The 17,287-nt window shown below is 42.3% G+C and overlaps 1 protein-coding gene across 3 annotated transcripts in view; it reads left to right on the top strand.

Moving 5' to 3' along the window:
- The window catches only part of TGFBR3 (transforming growth factor beta receptor 3), a 209,833-nt gene extending 194,786 nt beyond the window's left edge, over window positions 1–15,047 (top strand). For 2 of the 3 annotated variants that reach the window (XM_006934902.5, XM_003990327.6), the window contains one exon: window positions 11,585–15,047. In XM_006934902.5, coding sequence (XP_006934964.2) covers window positions 11,585–11,703 — 119 coding nt within the window. In that variant the 3' untranslated portion in view covers window positions 11,704–15,047. Of the gene's footprint in view, window positions 1–11,407; window positions 11,542–11,584 lie in introns of those variants that run through there. The other variant, XM_019837423.3, reaches the window with a different exon arrangement.
- The last annotated feature ends 2,240 nt before the right edge of the window (window positions 15,048–17,287 follow it).

Genomic DNA, 17,287 nt, shown 5'->3' with positions numbered 1-17,287 from the left:
GAGAGAAAGTTCATCCCCACTGTTTGCACATGAATGTATTTGGCATAAATGGGGTTTTGCAAAAATACAGTGTGCCTGAAGCACCATTAGAAAAGAAATGTTCAAGGGTGCCTGGGTGGCTCAGTCGGTTAAGCATCCAACTTTAGCTCAGGTCACTATCTCTCCCTTTGTGGGTTCAAGCCCCTCGTCGGGCTCTGTGCTGGTGGCTCAGAACCTGGAGCCTGCTTCAGATTCTGTGTCTCAGTGTTTCTCTGCCCCTTCCCTGCTAGTGCACTCGCTCACTCGCTCTTTCTCTCTCTCTCTCTCTCTCTATCTCTCTCTCTCAAAACTAAACATTTAAAAATGAAAGAAAGTAAAGAAAAGGAATGTTCAAACTATGTTAATTGCAATTGAAATGTTGGTCAAGTTTAGCTACTAATAAAGCTATTTTGTGGTTAGGGTTGAATTAAAGGCAATTAATGTAGACAAACCAGAAATACTAACCCTTCCCTCAAAGCTAAACACTTCAGTGCAGACATATGAATGGGCAGGAAGTGAAAAAGGAAGCGAAGACTTTATTATCCTCTCTGCCAAGATGTTGTGCACTGCCCACCAGAATCCCCAGTCTCGGTGGCTTATACCAGAATTTCTTGACCCTTTTAAAACCCATGGCATGCCCTCTTTGATAAGCATAAATTTCTCATGTCTTTCTTCTATAAAATTGTTTAAATTTTTAAAATATATTTTCATGAGGGGCACCTGGGTGGCTCAGTTGGTTGAGTATCTGACTTCAGCTCAGGTCATGATCTCACAGTCCATGAGTTCGAGCCCTGCGTCAGGCTCTGTGCTAATAGCTCGGAGCCTGGAACCTGCTTCAGATTCTGTGTCTCCCTCTCTCTCTGCCCCTCCCCTACTCATGCTCTGTCTCAAAAATAAATTAAAAAAAAAAAAGTTAAAATATATTTTCATGATTTGCAAACAAATAAAAATGGTGAAACAAGGCACTTTGTTTTCAAGCTGTGCTCCTCCTTCCCCCAAATTCTGATATGCCACACCCCTCCCCTTTCCCCTTCCCCTCAATCCAAAGGTTGAAACATTCTGGCCTGAACAGAGAACCTGTTCTGACCCCAGTACAGAATGCCGGCCTGGCAAGGGGCAAGGCTAGTGCGATGGGGGAGGAACAAATGGACCTTCCTTCTGTTGCTTCTTTCTTAGTTTCCTTGCAGATAGACATAAGAAAGAAAGACATGCATTTTGGGGTATGTCTAGAGAGCTACTTAGGCTTATGTGTCCTTGGATACTTTGAGTTTATACTATGAACCTAGGTAAATTGTGCTTGATTGATCAGCCCGAGGTCAGTGGCAGGTTCAGCCTTTCTATTTAGAATTTCATTGATTTTCCATTGAACGAATGAGCGCCATGATCTTTGGCCTTACTGTGGGCCATTCAACCAGACAAGCTAAAAAGATGACTGCTTTAAAGGGAGACGAAGCACAGAAGGGCATTTTGAGAAGTCACCTCTTAATCCCTAAGCAGAATTTTTACTTCAAATACTGCATCCTCTGGCTGAGATATTTTAGATTATGGCCGAAGGAGATCAGATCCATTTGTGCCTAGCATGGAAAGTCACACAATCCAAAGCAAAAGCTTAGGAGTTGTGATAGTGGAGCTTTGAGTCCTCAAACTATTGTTCCCAATTGGCGATGTTTGAGTGAGGTATATATCATGTGAGAGAGAAAATGAGACTCTTAATCCTAAATGTAATGATTCTGAGGATATACAAACCCCTGGGAATCAGTTTAGGCATATTCTTCCTCATGAACAGTTCATATAAGCACCAGAAGGGACGGCTTTTAGCAGAGTAGTATTTTAGAGTAAGTAATTTGTCAGAGGCGTACTGACATGTTCAGATCTCACGCTAGCAGTTCCTTTTAATCTTTCCCAATCTCCTGCCTGGCTGTGAGGTTCTAGGGCCGTTGGCAGCTGATGCTGTATTTTGGGAATGAACTTGGAACTACACCAAAAAGACTCTGTCGCCCTGAGGATTTTATATGGGCTGGTTATCCACCTATGCTTAACATGTGCCCGCTGAGAGCAATGACTGGCCTTGGCCATGGAGCTACACCCTCAACCCTGGAAGTTCATCTCAGGCCGGGTAGGGCCAGGCAGCCAGGTCCAGGCAGTATCGGGCTACCACATGGCACTCACTATTGGCACACACCCCACTAAATTCACTCCGATAATCCCAGACTCTTGCGCACAGCCATGGTCACAAACCTGATAAAAAGCAAAGCTTGGTTTTATGGCATTTATTGGTCTGCTCATTAAATTCCAAGGTTTGTCGTTCCTGCTCCCTTCTCCCACAAACCAGACACTGAAGGGGAGGAGTTTTTACATTTTGTTAATATAGAAATAGGTTTGGAAGTAGATTAAAGAAAAACAAAGCCAAAAACCTTTCCTGTTATGGTTTCCAAAGCAATATAAATTACACTGATTTGGAAGTTAAAAGGTTTATAGACACTGTCATTTGGGCTCTAACCCTGCTAGCATCACATATGATACAGCTTCAGAATGACTTTTTATTAAAAGCTGTAGCCTCTGGTTCATTTTAAAGACTTCTCATAAGGAAAACCAACATCATATAAGTGTGAAAAAGGCCCACTTCAGAACCCAGTCGTACTATCCTGTCCAGAACTCCTTCAGTTTCCTACCTGGATCAGCTAGCAGCAAGGTTAGATGAAAAGAGATTCTAATGCAGTAGTCAATGGAGAGAGGTATGTATACACAGACTCAATGCATTCAACATCCACAATAGTCTAAGCTGTGAAACTCAGACCTTGTATGGTATATTTGGGGGTTCAAGCAGCATCTGCCTCTGTGTCAAAAACAGCCCCTAATTCAGACAAATTCCTTTATGTTCTTCATTTCCATCCGAGCACAGAGCACCAAACCAAGTCATGTGTTTGAATTGTGGATACATACTTCCATACCTGGAACGTGTGTTAGTCTAAAAAAGCTGGGTCCGTCCTCTGTCATATCACAGCTTTGGGCGCCATAAGCAATACCTCCTGAGGGCTATATTAACTCTGGAAAACTCCATTCCTAAAATTTACATTATCTACTAAGATACCACAAAAAGGAATAACAGTCAGAATAGAAATGGTGCTGGAAAGGAACCATAGAATCTTCATGCTTCTGCGAGTCTGGCTAGTACAGGAGTCCCAAACTTGTAGTTCTTAAAGGTCCCAAAAATCATATGCAGAATTGTATCTGTCATTTTTTTGATGTGACGGGCAAAAGCATTGACTTGTATTTTTTAGTAAAACTTTTTAGCCCTATTACAGTAACATATGCACATAGCTTAAAGACTGAAATAGTTCTACAAGACTTATTAGAAGAACATGAGCCCCCTACTGCCCCACTCCCTTTTCTTGCTCCTCAGAGCACCATTCCTGACTCTTAGCTGATTGTTTTGGACATTAATCTATATATTGAAATAATAGAAGTATAGTATTGCAACTTCTTGACTTAACAGCTTTAGGCTTTTTCTTTCAACAATGGAAAATGATAATTCACTTCTTTGTCATCACTGTGTCCCAATTATACATTCACGCCCCTGATTGTCCCCCAACCCTACCATCCTCTTAACAGAATTATAGTCAAATTTTGGGTAGATCAGTATTTATTGTTTATATTATAACTACCTAAATGCTAATCACAATTTAGCTATATAGTATATTATTGTTTCTCCTGTATGATTTTTAATTTTCCCTAGAATTGATGATTATCTCTCCCCTCCTTCCCCACATTAGTTTTGTTTTTTAACCCCTTTTTAATGTTACTATTTATTTATTATTTGAGAGAGCAAGACTGCTCACATGAGCAGGGGAGGGGCAGAGACAGAGAGAGAGAGAGAGAGAGAGAGAGAGAGAGAGAGAGAAAATCCCAAGCAGGCTCCACACTCAGCACAGAGCGTGATATGCAGGGCTCCAACCCATGACCCTGGGATCATGACCTGAGCCCAAACCAAGAGTCAGATGTTCAGCTGTCTGAGCCACCCAGGCAGTGGGCTTAGTTTTCTGTACGCTTCTCACTAATTCATCTGTTGACCCTCTGCCAGTTGTCTCAGTCTCTTCTGAATGCATTCAGACAACGGTATTCCACTGATTCATTTTCTTCACTAAATCTTTCCCGGAGCCTTTTTACCTGTTCATGTCTGAACTGGCTGCCCTCTATATTGGACACTGTTGTCTTCTTATATTCCTTCACTACTGTTCTGGGAATTCCCTGCACCTTGGGAGTTTTGAGTGGCCTGTGTCATTCATTCCATGTCTTCTCCTCTGTTGTTGAAAGGGTACATAAGAAGTAAATGTTTGTCACACCTTGCATATCTGAAAATATCCTCAGTTTATACAAACACTTGGTGGACAGCTTGGCAAGGTACAGAATTTTAGGTCATAAATAATTTTTCTTTAGAATCTCAGAAGCACTCCTCATTGACCTTTGACTCTGAAGATTGCTTTTGGGAAACTCAGAGCCATTCAAATTGCTGGCTTGTTTTGTTTGTTTTGTTTTCTGGGAGAAATTTTACAATGACAGTCCTTGACTTAGATGGATTTCATACATTATGGAGCTCTTTCAGTCTAGAAATTCATGTCTTCCAGCACTGAGATTTTTGGAATCATTTGTTTTTACTCCTATTTTCTCTGTTCTCTCATTCTGGAAATCATTATAAAGATGAACCTCTTGAATGATTCCCCAATTTTCCTTTCTTTTCTGTTTTCTACTTTTTTCCTTAATTTTCAAAGAGATTTCGTCATCTTTATCTTTTCGTTTCCTACTGAATTTTTAACTACTGCATTCAAATGTTACAATTCCAAGCCATTTTTCCTATGAATTAAAAATATATATCTTATTCCTATGGGTGTAATATCTTATCCCTCTGAAAATATTAATATAGGATTATTTAAGAATGAGTAAGTTTTGAGGATATAGATGGGATATACTGATTGTGAACTTCCCTTAGGGTGATCTGGCTGCCTTTTATTGAGTAACTCCTAATAATTCATCTTTGGATCTTTCCTCTTGAGGTTTCCTCACCAGGTTTTCTATAAAATAGGTTTTCTTATTTTCTTCCTGGAGAGTGCAGGTCTGGCTGTCAGCGTTCTAGGCACCACAACATCCAACCTACAGGACATTCATTTAATCCTCCTCTTTGAGTTGGGTTCTCTGCTCTCAGCTGTCCTGGTGTTGTTCACTCCTGGAAACCTGAGTTTCATATTCTGGAGAGTGAACTTCCTGTCTCCCTCCCAGATGAGGATGGGCAGGGTCCCACTCCACAGGGTAAAGAAGGGGATTTAGAAAAATCTCACTGCTGCTTATACGGCAGCAGTCAGTCAACCCTAGTGCTTGCAGCCTCAAGTTTGCCCTGTCTTTGCAAGTAACTGATGCCACCATTTCCTGAATTTTTGAGGGTTCTGTACTATAACTTGGTTGTTGCTCATCTGTTCTTACTGTTGGCTTAGGTTCTGGCTCTCTTAAATCTGCTACATCACTTACTACTCACCCATTTCTTCACCAGCTTTCAATATTTTATTGATGTTGTCGCCACTCCTGCTTTTCTTTTTTTCTTTCTTGAAGGTTGATACCTTTTAAAAATCTGTAAAGTGTCAGGGCACCTGGGTGGCTCAGTCAATTAAGTGACCAACTCTTGATCTCAGCTCAGGTCATGATGTCACGGTCTCATAGGTTCGAGCCTCACATCAGGCTCTGCACGCTGACTGTGCATGGAACCTGTTTGGGATTCTCTCTCCCTCTCTGCCTCTCTCTCTCTCTCTCTCTCTCTCTCTCTCTCTCTCTCTCTCTCTCAAAATAAATAAAGAAACTTTAAAAATAAAATCTGTACAGTGTCATTTTGGTGAGATTTTTCTCTTGGCCTCCGTGTAGGTGGTCATTGTGCACCAATGTCTCAGTCTCTTGATATCCTAATTGGAATTATTTCACTATCTCACCCCTGTAAGAAGAGTGAACTGGATTGTGTTTAGTTTAGAGAAGTATTCAGTCACTGTTTATCGTTTCCAAAATTGAGCCTCCCCATCCTCCAAGCTAAAAGACCTTCCTTTTGCAGACAAAACTGTGCAGGAGGGTGGATTAGAGGTTGTCATCATTTATCTTTACTTTATGTAACTTGCCTTTGTGGCCACTGAACAGAATGTACTCACAGTGTGATGATAATAAGAGGAAGAAGAGAGGAAGATGGAAGAGGGCAGGGGTCCGGGGCGAGGCTGCTCTCCATGTGTGTCTCTGTACAGCCCTGGGACTTGAAGATCTAGTTTGTTCAACTGCTAGTCTTGTTACCTTACTATGAACCATGTTTCCCTTTAGTAAACATAGACGTGACCCCTTCTGCCCAGGGTCATTGGCGGTGAGAGCACTTAAGCAAGAATGCATGTGAAAAGTCTTATGAACTCCCAAGTCCTACAAAAATGTAAGATAATGAACGTTTCTCAGATATGTAGGCAGAACAAAAATCTAAGAGTGGAAGGAATGCTGCATCCCACAGAGCAATATAAAATGCTGAGGTCTCAAAGTAGGCATGCCTGTCCCAATCCCTCAGGTTTCTGTTCAGCAGTCCTCAGTTGAACATACCATGTGTTCTTAAAGTAAAAGTCAAGCACCTACTTAGGTTTACCTGAGTCAGGTAAGAGCTTTTAATTAGGAGCATCTCTAGGGGCTTCAAATGTTTCCAGAGGTCTGAAGTTTCTTCAGGCTCCCAAGTTTAGTCCAGGTGCAGAGAGAAGCAGCAGGAAGACAGGTGTGACTAAGGTAGGGGGCAAGAGGCTGAGTCCCAGGGATCGGGAAGATGCAGCTGGAACAGATGGGAGCCCTGGTACGACTGTAAAGAAGGCAGGAATCCACTCTCGGCAGCCATGTGCTCAGGTTAAGTTAAAGTAAAATAAGCCACAGAAAACCAAAATGTGGGGGCAAATAGGTTGGCTGTACTGCAGGAATATAGGAAGAAAATGATAGGCAGGACATTTTGAAGGGTTTTAATTCCTGCCTTGGAACCTCTCCCCCCTTCCTCATAAGTTATAACAACATCAGACGTACCCCTCCTGATGAGTTTCGCCTGCAGAAGGAAAATCTTTTAGCTCGGAGAGTGGAGACGGACCATTTTTGGAAATGATAAATAATGAACATTTCTATAAACTAAAGGTAGTCTATCTAGTTCACTATCCTTACAGGAGCAAGCTTGTAAAATCATTACAATTAGGATATCAGGAGGTTGAGACATTGACTGGTCCATAATTACAACCAACACATAGGCCTTGCAGACAGTATCTTTTTCTTTCCAGCATCAAGTAATATTAAAGCTAAGCCATCCCCAGGCATATGGTTTTCAATCCAATGCTTAAGTGTCTTCCAAGAAAGAGATTCCATAAATTCCCCTTATAACTAACCAATCCCCATAATCAGCAAGTTCTTTTCTCTGTGACCTAAATCCTTAGTGCTACCATTTAAACTCATTTCCTCATGTTCTGCCCTCAAGAGAGATAAAGCACAGCTGTCTGCTCTTCTTTATAATAATCCTCTTTGGGTGATATTTGCAAACATTCTCCTTTGGGCTAAATAATTGAGATTCCTCTCACCTTTCTTTAAAATTCTTCTGTTGTTGTTGTTTCCCCGTGGAGCCTCTCCAAGTTATTCACATCTTTCTGAGATGAAGTTTCTTCCCCAGGACCTGCCATGCTGCAAGATGCAGAGATAAGAATCCAGTTGTAAAGTAGACTGCCAAAGAGGTGGCAGGAAATCAGATCTGGACAACTCCATGCCAAGCTAAAGAAATAAAACAGATTATCCCTTAAGAAATATATTTTTCTGTTTCTGAAAGCATCTCTGGCAACATCTTGGCTCAGCCACAGGCGAATATGTGAACTGGGTGGAATTATTTCTAATACACCCTCTTCCAAAGGCCTCCTCCTCTACTGTCCTTCCTCCCCACATCTCTCTTCCTTAGTGGGGTTTGAAATTTTAGGAGCAAAGCGTGAAGACTGAACACATTTCTCCTGATGGCCAACTATGATGTTCATGAGTAAGGACCCTTCCTTCAGTTCCTTGCATTTGCTAAGTGGGCCTATTCTGCTTAGCTCTGGGGTCCTCCCTGCCCTTCTTCTCCGGAAGTAGGGTGGTTGTATTAGTCACCCAAGGGATATGTTACGAGTTAGTGCTCCAAGAAATCAGAGGTCACTGTGATAGAGAGCAGAAAGCCAAAGGGCCCATCTCAGAAAACCCAGGGGAACTCCGTTGGCTTTTTAAGCAGAAGCATCTGCACATCAAACTTTTGTTTCTCAGGGTGACTGTTTCTGTCGCACCACTTCCATCTGACAACAGAAAATTCTTGTCGTAATTTGTCAGAAGGTGAAAGCTTTTGGGGCGCTTGGGTGGCTCAGTCAGTTAAGTCTCCGACTTTGGCCCAGGTCACGATCTCGCAACTTGTGACTTTGAGCCCCGCGTTGGGCTCTGTGCTGACAGCTCAGAGCCTGGAGCCTGCCTCAGATTCTGTGTCTCCCTCTCTTTCTGCCCCTCCCCCACTCATGCTTGCTCGCTCACTCGCTCTCTAAAAAATAAATAAACATTAAAAAAAATTTTTTTAAGAAGGTAAAAGCTTTTAACAACGAGTGAGAAATCTCATCCATGTGAAAATAGCCACCACAGTAGGAGAAGGTATTTTTAATATTTCTAAAAACAGTATTTTCAGTATTTCTGAGCAGATTCTCAAAGATTCTCCTTGGCTTGGCACATTATTGGCTCAAAGTCAGTAGATTGGCTTTTTTTTTTTTCCTCATTTTTTTTCCTGAAGTATAGCCGGCACACAATGTCACATTAGGTCAGGTGTCCAGCATAGTGATTCTACAAGTCTGTATGTTTTGCAACGTTCACCACAGGTGTAGCTACTTCGAGGTCAGTAGATTATTAGGTTAAGTTGACTTGTCCACCGTGGTGAAATACATCCTGCAATCTTGAGAGGAGAGGGGGCTTCTTTGTTTTGCTTTGCTTGAGTTTTCATTTTAGACAGTGTTTTGCGTTAGCACAAGAGTTTCCAAAACTGGAAGCTGAAAGACCTTTTTAATGGGCACTGATTAAAATCAACTGGCATGCCAACAAATTACATTCGGCAAACAGACATCAGAAAGCAAGTACTCATACTTCCTGGGCAGGGAGTAGTATTGGCACTTTTCCTGACTCTGAATAATCAAGCCCGTGTCCAATTCTGGATGAGACAGACTTGCTCACTGTCAATAAATGAGGCAAGGCCACCATGCTTTAGCTGCTATCAGGCTGAACAAATGAAGTCCAGGTGAGCCAAAAAGGGAAGGTGGAGTGTTGATTCCTGCTGCTTTACTTTTTAAATGGAGAAAAGTGTTACAAAAATGCGCTTCATGCACGGCCCCATAAGTCCTTCTAATAGCATAATAATGCAGCTGGGTGTGGATCAACATGTGGGTTTAAGGGAGCTGAAATTTTAAAGTATATCACAAGTTGTTTGGGTCCCTGGAGGCTTTGGGGTTTTTTGTTTGTTTGCTTTGGGGTTTTTGTTTTGTTTTTTTGACATCAGAATAGCTAAGAGATTTGATTTCCTTCTAGAAATAAGCTCCCACTCTGGGGAAAGTGAATTTCTGGCAGAAAGTCGCTGTCATGGAGGCAAACTTCTCCAGATCTTTAATTACATACATACATGAAGGGTAGAGGGTAATGCTGGGGAACGTCCAAAATATAGATTGCCTAAAAAAAAACAAGAAGAGTGGAAATACAGTTTCTCTGCCTCTGAGGAATATTGGCCCCCTATCCTCTCTCTATCCCACCAGTCCCGGAAGAAAAGATAATCAGAGGAAAGACAGCACGGGCCAAACAATGCAGCAAGCATACAAATGCCCTGAGGTTGATGCAAAAATGTGTGCTGTAGTTGTGTGGTTTGTAAGATGGGTGACAGGGGAAGCTGTAACCAGATGCGAAGGCATGAACGGGTTCTACATTTTGCAGAGCTGCTCTTTTGGCAGAGTCCTTTGAGGGGCCCCAGAAAGGGAATGGAAGTAACAGGCTGAGATCCCGCCCTTGAGGAGTGAGCCTTTGCTCTGTGTGTTTTGTTTTAATGAAGCGGGCGGAGGGTTGCTTATCTCTCTGGCTGATAGCTGTGTATTTCAGCGGGACCGGGAAAGAGGAGGCTCATTCATAAACAGAGCTGGCCCTCTGGGGCTTCCAACATTAGAAGAGGGCGACTGCTGACCAGAAGATTATTAAGTTTATGCTCTGACTTTTCAGAGAAAATGCAGTGTTTTTCATTGGAGAGCATTGATCCCTTTTCCCTACACAGAGCCATTTTTTGAGGGCTGCCCTGAGACCAGTTTCGCTGAAGAAACGACTTCACTCTAGGGCCGTTTGCAAAGTGCTAAATGCAAACCATGTGTGTGGGTGACCCAGGGTTTCCTCCTCCTCCAAAGCACTGCACATTTGGCACAAGGAATGGGTTTAGCTAAAATTCAGTGGGATGTGTAATGAAAAGTGGGATGCTTAATGTGTTAGGAGATATTCTCACTGCACCCCCAGTGAACTGCAGGATGGAGGAGGTTGTTCCCAGGCAACCATAGTTCCCCGTGTGCCAGCTAAACTCCTTTCCCAAAAGGTTTTTCTGAGAGCAGGCTTGTCCTGCCTCCATTTCTCAGCTGGGTTGTGTTCATGGGCCACACAGCACTTGGCTGTGCTGTAGCTCGGGCAAAATCTAGGCTCACCACCCCCATTTTGAGCAAGTATATTCAGAAAAAGGCCCCCGTACTGCAGACCTCTCTCAGTACAGTTTAAAGGTCTCACCCTCTTGGGGTGCCCGGTTGGCTCAGTCAGTTACATGACTTGGTCTCAGGTCATGGTGTCATGGTTTGGGGGTTTGAGCCCCCTGTCAGGCTCTGTGCTGACAGCTCAGAGCCCGGAGCCTGCTTCCGATTCTGTGTCTCCCTCTCTCTCTCTGCCCTTCCCCTGCTCGTGCTCTCTGTGTCTCTCAAAAATAAATTAATGTTAAAACAGTTTTTTTTTTAAATAAAGAAAGAAAGAGAGAGAGAGAGAGAGAGAGAAAGAAAAGAAAGAAAAGAAAGAAGAAAGGAAGGAAGGAAGGAAGGAAGGAAGGAAGGAAGGAAGGAAGGAAGGAAGGAAGGAAGGAAGGAAGGAAGGTCTCATCCTCCAAACCTGACTGTATCTTTATGAGAAGAGATAGGCTGTGTGTCCCGAATACAGGGGCTGGTCAGTTGGTACCAATGGTGGCGGTTTCTTCAAAGGCCCTGGGCACTGAAATCCCGGGGATTTATTGTCATCTGTCAGAGTCTTAGCCACTAACACTGCCTATCATAGGTCAGCTTGTAAACAGTTCTCTTTTCACCAGGCAAAACAAAACACCAACAAACAGGACCACTTTCTGTGTAAGGCCTGGTCTACCTGCTTCTGCCCCCGGAGGAGAGAAACATCAGATAGAACGGCAAAGGGGGAAATAACTGGCCTTGTCACGGATGCGCACACGTAACACGCGTGTTTCTTCGTCCCTTTTCTTCATTAACCGCAGGGCAGACGGCCGGAAGGCAGCAAGTGCCCACCTCCCCGCCGGCCTCGGAGAACAGTAGCGCGGCGCACAGCATCGGCAGCACGCAGAGCACGCCCTGCTCCAGCAGCAGCGCAGCCTAGCTCCCCGCCTCCGCCCGGAGGGGACCGGCGGCCGCCCCGCCCCGCGTGTCCGCACCGGAAGGCCGCGCGGTGCCATTGCGAAGAGAGAGTGAATTCCAACACGCAGGCCACCTGTTGTATTCCTCCCCCGCCCAGGGCTAATACACGTGTGCCCCCTGGGCTTCTGTAACACACTAGAACTCCTGTGAGAAAGCCAAGGTGGTGGCCTTCTCTACCAGCCCCGCCCGGGCTTGGGGGTTTTCAATGTGAAACACGTGCCAGTTTTCAAAATGCTGCTTTGTCCAGGTAAGACTGTCCATAATTTGGGGCCCCGAGATTTACCCTGACTCGAGGAGTTGGTGAGAGGACGATAACCAGACAGTAGGACCAGTGAGGAGATACGGCCAAAGAGCCTTGTATAACTGAACCAAGATGTATAACACAAGAAATACTTCAAGATTTTCTCAGTGTGTTCCTCCGTGTCTAATTTGCACCTTCTGGACGCACACTTCTCACTTTGCTGTCACACCCTCTGGGGGCTGATGTTGTCCGCTTGAAGGGTGCCGCCCTCAGGGACTGCACCCTGACACACAAATCGCAGCAACATTCCTTTCTCGGGCCCTGGGCCAAAACCAGTGCTGATAACCTTACCTGCTCCCCCCTGTCCCACACTCGCACACCGACTGCAAAAATGTCTTAATGCAAAGTTTGTATTGCTTCATAAGCATATAGAAATAGAAAATGGCCAAAATCTGGGACTGCATATTTGTCCCCATTTACGACATTGCGTTCTGAGAAAAATTATAAATTGGGACAAATTTAGTTTTAAAGTTGGAGAGGAATTTGCACAGTAATGTAAATGCAAGTACAGGTATAGACCATGTCACCTGGCACATTTGTTTTCTCCGTTGAAAAAGAGAAAATTCATTCCCCTTTTTAAAAGACTCTGTGTCTTCAGAGTTGCAACTTAAGTGTATTTGGGAGAATTAGTGTTTCCACTCAAAACGTGTCAACCTTGTTAATAGACCCTTTTGTGAAAAACGAAGCTCTTGTTCGTGCAAATGCACGGCAGATCCTGTTGGTTTCTGGTTGGTTATCTGAACAGTGTCACCGATTCTGCCAAGAAAGTGCTGAGATCTGGAAAAGGGCACTCGTGTGGACTGCTTTAGTTCTCTTGCCTTAAATATATTCCAACCTCAAAAAAGGATTTGAGATGGGTTTCATTAAAATGGAATAATATGATGCCACTTTGCAGCTAAAATAAGCTCAACTGATAGTCTGTGTTAAAAAAGAAGGCCGAGGAAAGTTGCCATGCCAATTCATTTACTACTGAGAATAGCTTCATTGCAAAGAAATATTCATCTTCTTCCAGAATTCTCCCCCAAATGACTCCAAATCCTACAGAAAGAACAGGCTAGCTTCTACTCCAAAATATTCATAAGTGAATCTCACTGCCTTTAAAATAAGGAAGTTGTGCCTGGTTCTCTGAATGGAACCCTAAGTAGAAAATGTTGATGATACCCAAGACCTGAGGGCAGTGTCTGTCAGCCCACAAGTAGGTGGAGATACTGACAGTCATTGATATGATACTGATCTGTCATATGATAGACATATCATCCAATCATAGAATAATACTCTGATTTGATAAGTATAGATATTCAATCTGCATAATATTAACCAGAAAAGATTACTTGAGGGCTAAGATTTCCAGGCTGCCTGCATTGATTTATTGTAAATTTTGCAGATTTCCACATACAAATGAAGATACGAGATTAGAGAATTGATTTCCTTCAGTTAACTTTTTAACATAAGGGTATCAGAGTGGAGGACCTAGATTATGCTACCTGTGTTTGAAAATAATGCGCTTTGCCTAACCTTCAGCAGAATGTATTGTTTTAGCATATTCTATGTATAAAAAAGTTTAAAGATGTCTTCAAAGAAGACTAGAGTCTTTAAGTCACATATAGCTATATTTTACTACAAAAATGTGTGTATAAAGATATATTTAAGTGTTTTAGATAAATTTAAATTACTCCATATGAAATGTTTAATTTCAGTTACTGTGAATTCTTTTGATCAGTTCTTTGCTGTTTAAAAAACCCTTTCCATCCTCTTAAAAACAAAATAATCTATTAAGAGGTATTAAACAGATCCAATTCTTTAGATGGACAGGGTTAAAACCTTTTGTGATGATTATATTTAAATGTATATTTTTGAGAGAGATGCTACATTGCCAATGATTTTATAAATAATTTAAAATTAATTTACAAATTTATGGATGCAAACCAAAAGATTTTAAAAGAAAGAGAAGGAAAAAAAATCACCTTTTAATTGTTCGGGTCTTACTGTCAGAAGTATTATTCAGATCAAGAAATCTGTGTTGATAATAAACCCGATCCCATGTTCACTGGAGAGTGAATGTCATTAACTAAGTATCTCAGAAATGTTTCTAAAAAAATTTTTTTTTAAAAAGTGTTCTCTCCCCAGTTTTGTATTACAGCATTTCTAATCACTTCATACTTCACAGTTTCAATACAAAGTACAAGCTCTAGTTTATAACAAGTTCTGCAAGTTTCCTTAAAACTGTTGTTATATTCCAGTTAAATGCTTCTGTCTACAAAGTCTTTCGTTACTTCTGCCGGCTACACTCTAATTCACAGAGATCATTTTTGTTGTGTTTGACCAAGCCAAAGCTATTGTTGAAATGCTCCAAACTCCCCAGGCAGAGTGTCTGTGGGATACCTTATAGCTTTTCACCATGTGGTGTTCACCAGCAGTTCCTCTGTTTTTAAAGTCAGAGGTGTCTTCTGTCTGAGCTGCTTCTAGAGCATTGTCTGCACAAACAAACAAAAATGGTCTTTTCCTTGTCTGTGATAAGACTGTAAACCCATGTTCTGTGTGTGTTCTGTAGGGGGCGTGGTTGTGAGTGTGTGGGGGGGGGTGCGCACATGCGTGCTGGTCATTTCGTACAGTAACTACCTCATGGTGTGAGTGATGGTTGTGGTAACAGAGCACATTTGATTGGGCGAATTGTGTGTGTGTGACCTTTTTCCTGTTTGTGTTATCTGGGGGTTGTTCATGAAACTGACAGATGTTTTTCTAAAAAGGACTATTATCAGTTTCCAAAAACAATGCTTGTTTCTTCTGGGTTTTCCTGAGTGAGCCTGATTTTGTTGCTGTGTTTCATCTATCAGGGTAAAAAGAGTACCCTTAAAATCCCTGTGGCCAGTTTGAACACCCCTGTTGTATTCTTTTCTCTGTTCAATGTGTTGGCAATTTTATGAACATGCTTAGATGTATAGTTTTGATAACCACAGTTTTAAGTCCTTTATCTGTGCATAATAAAAAAGATACATATCAATTTATTAATGTGCGTCTTGTTTTATCATCATTAAATTCTACCCTCAGGATGACATAACTTTTTCCTTGTGACTTTGTCCTAAATGTATCATCTGCTCCAACTGTGTTGGTGAGGAGTCGAGAGGGAAAAGGCTAAGAGAAAACCCTAGCTCAGTAGAACAGAGGGAAAGAATGGACAGACCTGAGGAAGTAGACAGCAGGAGCTGTCTCTGTTCTTGGAAAAACATGGTGGGAGACCCAGAAGTGGATGTTGGCCCCTGAATCCATTCCTGGCCTTTCTGTCCATCTCCTAGAGCCAAGGAATGGGAAAATATGTATTTGGATCTCCAAATACCTCAGTGTTGCTTCCAGCATTCTCTATGGATATGGCACTACCACTACCACCTTTTAGCCGCCCAAGCCAGAAATCTGGAAGTCTAACTTGACTCCTCTCTGGCTTCCCACGAATTAATGAGTCCAGGTTTATTCAACCTCTAGAGTATCTCTTTCTCCGAATCACCTGTTTATTTCTACTCCTGCTGCTGTTACCCAGAATCCAAGGCCCATTATCTCTTAAACTGAATTACTGCAGGGATACCTGGGTGGCTCAGTTGGTTAAGCGTCCAATTTCAACTCAGGTCATGATCTCACAGTTTGTGGGTTCGAGCCCTACATCATGCTCTGTGCTGACAGCTCAGAACCTGGAGCCTGCTTCAGATTCTGTGTCTCTCTCTCTGTTTCCCTTTGCCCCTCTTCCCCTTGCACTGTCTCTCTCAAAAATAAACTTAAATTAAAAAAAAAAAAACTGAATTACTACAAAAGCCTAACTGGTATGCAGACTTCAGATTTGCTACCCCCTAAATCTTTCTCCACTATGCAACCAAAAGAAATGAAAAAAGGCTCAAATCATGTCACTTTCCAGTTAAAGCCTTTAAGTAGTTCCCCCACTTGCTTTCAGAATAAAGTTCAACCTCCTAAGTATGGCTTAAGGAGAAGAAACTGCCTACCTTCCCAGCAACTTCCTTCACCTGTCGGAAGCTCAATTTCTATGTGGCATACCCCCCACTAGACATTTGTATCATGAAAACAACAGCTTGGTTTTTTCCTATTAAGGATTAAATTATGATATCGAATATATGTTTACAAACTGCTGTCACATGTCCTTACCTTCTCCTCCCCTTTTGAGAATTAGTGAAATTAGGTGGTTGGAAACAGACCCAAATGGTATTGAGGCCAGTATCCCCCTCACCCCAACACTTCACACAGGTAGGTGTCCACAGAGCAGGAGCAGGTGAGGGGCTTAAGTAGCATTTCACTCCAGTGAGTTCGAAGTCCTCATTACAGAAGAGAGCCCAGCCACTTTCCAGATCAGTATTGTCCTGGAGCCAGCGCTTCTCAGAGGATGGAGAAATTGGCAGATCAAATAATTTTTCTGCCATTAAAGTGGGGAGCAGAAAACTAGGCAATCCATAGATTAGCTTCAGAGATTCTATTAACTACCTGAAATTGTATGTAAAATTTTGCATTGATGCCTCTGGGCTTTTTGTTGTTCTGGGGTTTTTTGTTGTTGTTTGTTTTTTGTTTTTTGTTTTGTGGGGTTTTTTTGGTCCATAGCCATTTTATAGTTGCATCCTCTCAAATTTTTTCCTGCACATTCAATTAATTTACATGTATAAAATGAATGCAAATAATACAGACATGTAGCAGTGAAGCAGCCCCCATAACTCTCACACTTAAAGGTGGTAATACTGATTTATTGTGTATTCCCAGGCATTTCCTTATGTTCGTATCAACATGTACATGTCACTGTAATGCATAAGATTGTATCATAGCTTTTGTGACTTGCTGTTTTCACATGGCATATCTTCCTATAAGGTTTTGTGTGTGCGGATCATCACTTTTTTTTTACTAGACTTTCCTTAAATTGCCAGAGTAAAGCATGGTCATTGTAGGTGGTAAAATAAAGCAAAGTTGTTAATGCTCTTTCCCAGGCAGGCACCTCTCTGGAAAAAGTGATGTTAACAGCCTTTTTTCTTTTTCCTAAAGTTTATTTATTCGTTATTTATTTATTTTGAGAGAGAGAGAGAGAGAGAGAGCACGCGCAACCATGACCAGGAGAGGGGCAGAAAGAGAGGAAGAGAGAGAATCCCAAGCAGGCTCCACACTGTCAGTGCAGAGCCTGATGTGGGGCTCAAACCCACAAACCGTGAGATCATGACCTGAGCAGAAATTAAGAGTCAGATGCTCAACCAATTGAGCCACCCAG

Source organism: Felis catus, chromosome C1 (genome assembly GCF_018350175.1).
Source record: "Felis catus isolate Fca126 chromosome C1, F.catus_Fca126_mat1.0, whole genome shotgun sequence".
NCBI lineage: Eukaryota > Metazoa > Chordata > Mammalia > Carnivora > Felidae > Felis > Felis catus.
Note: the sequence above shows the minus strand (reverse complement) of the source record. Positions and strands in the feature narration are given on the sequence as shown.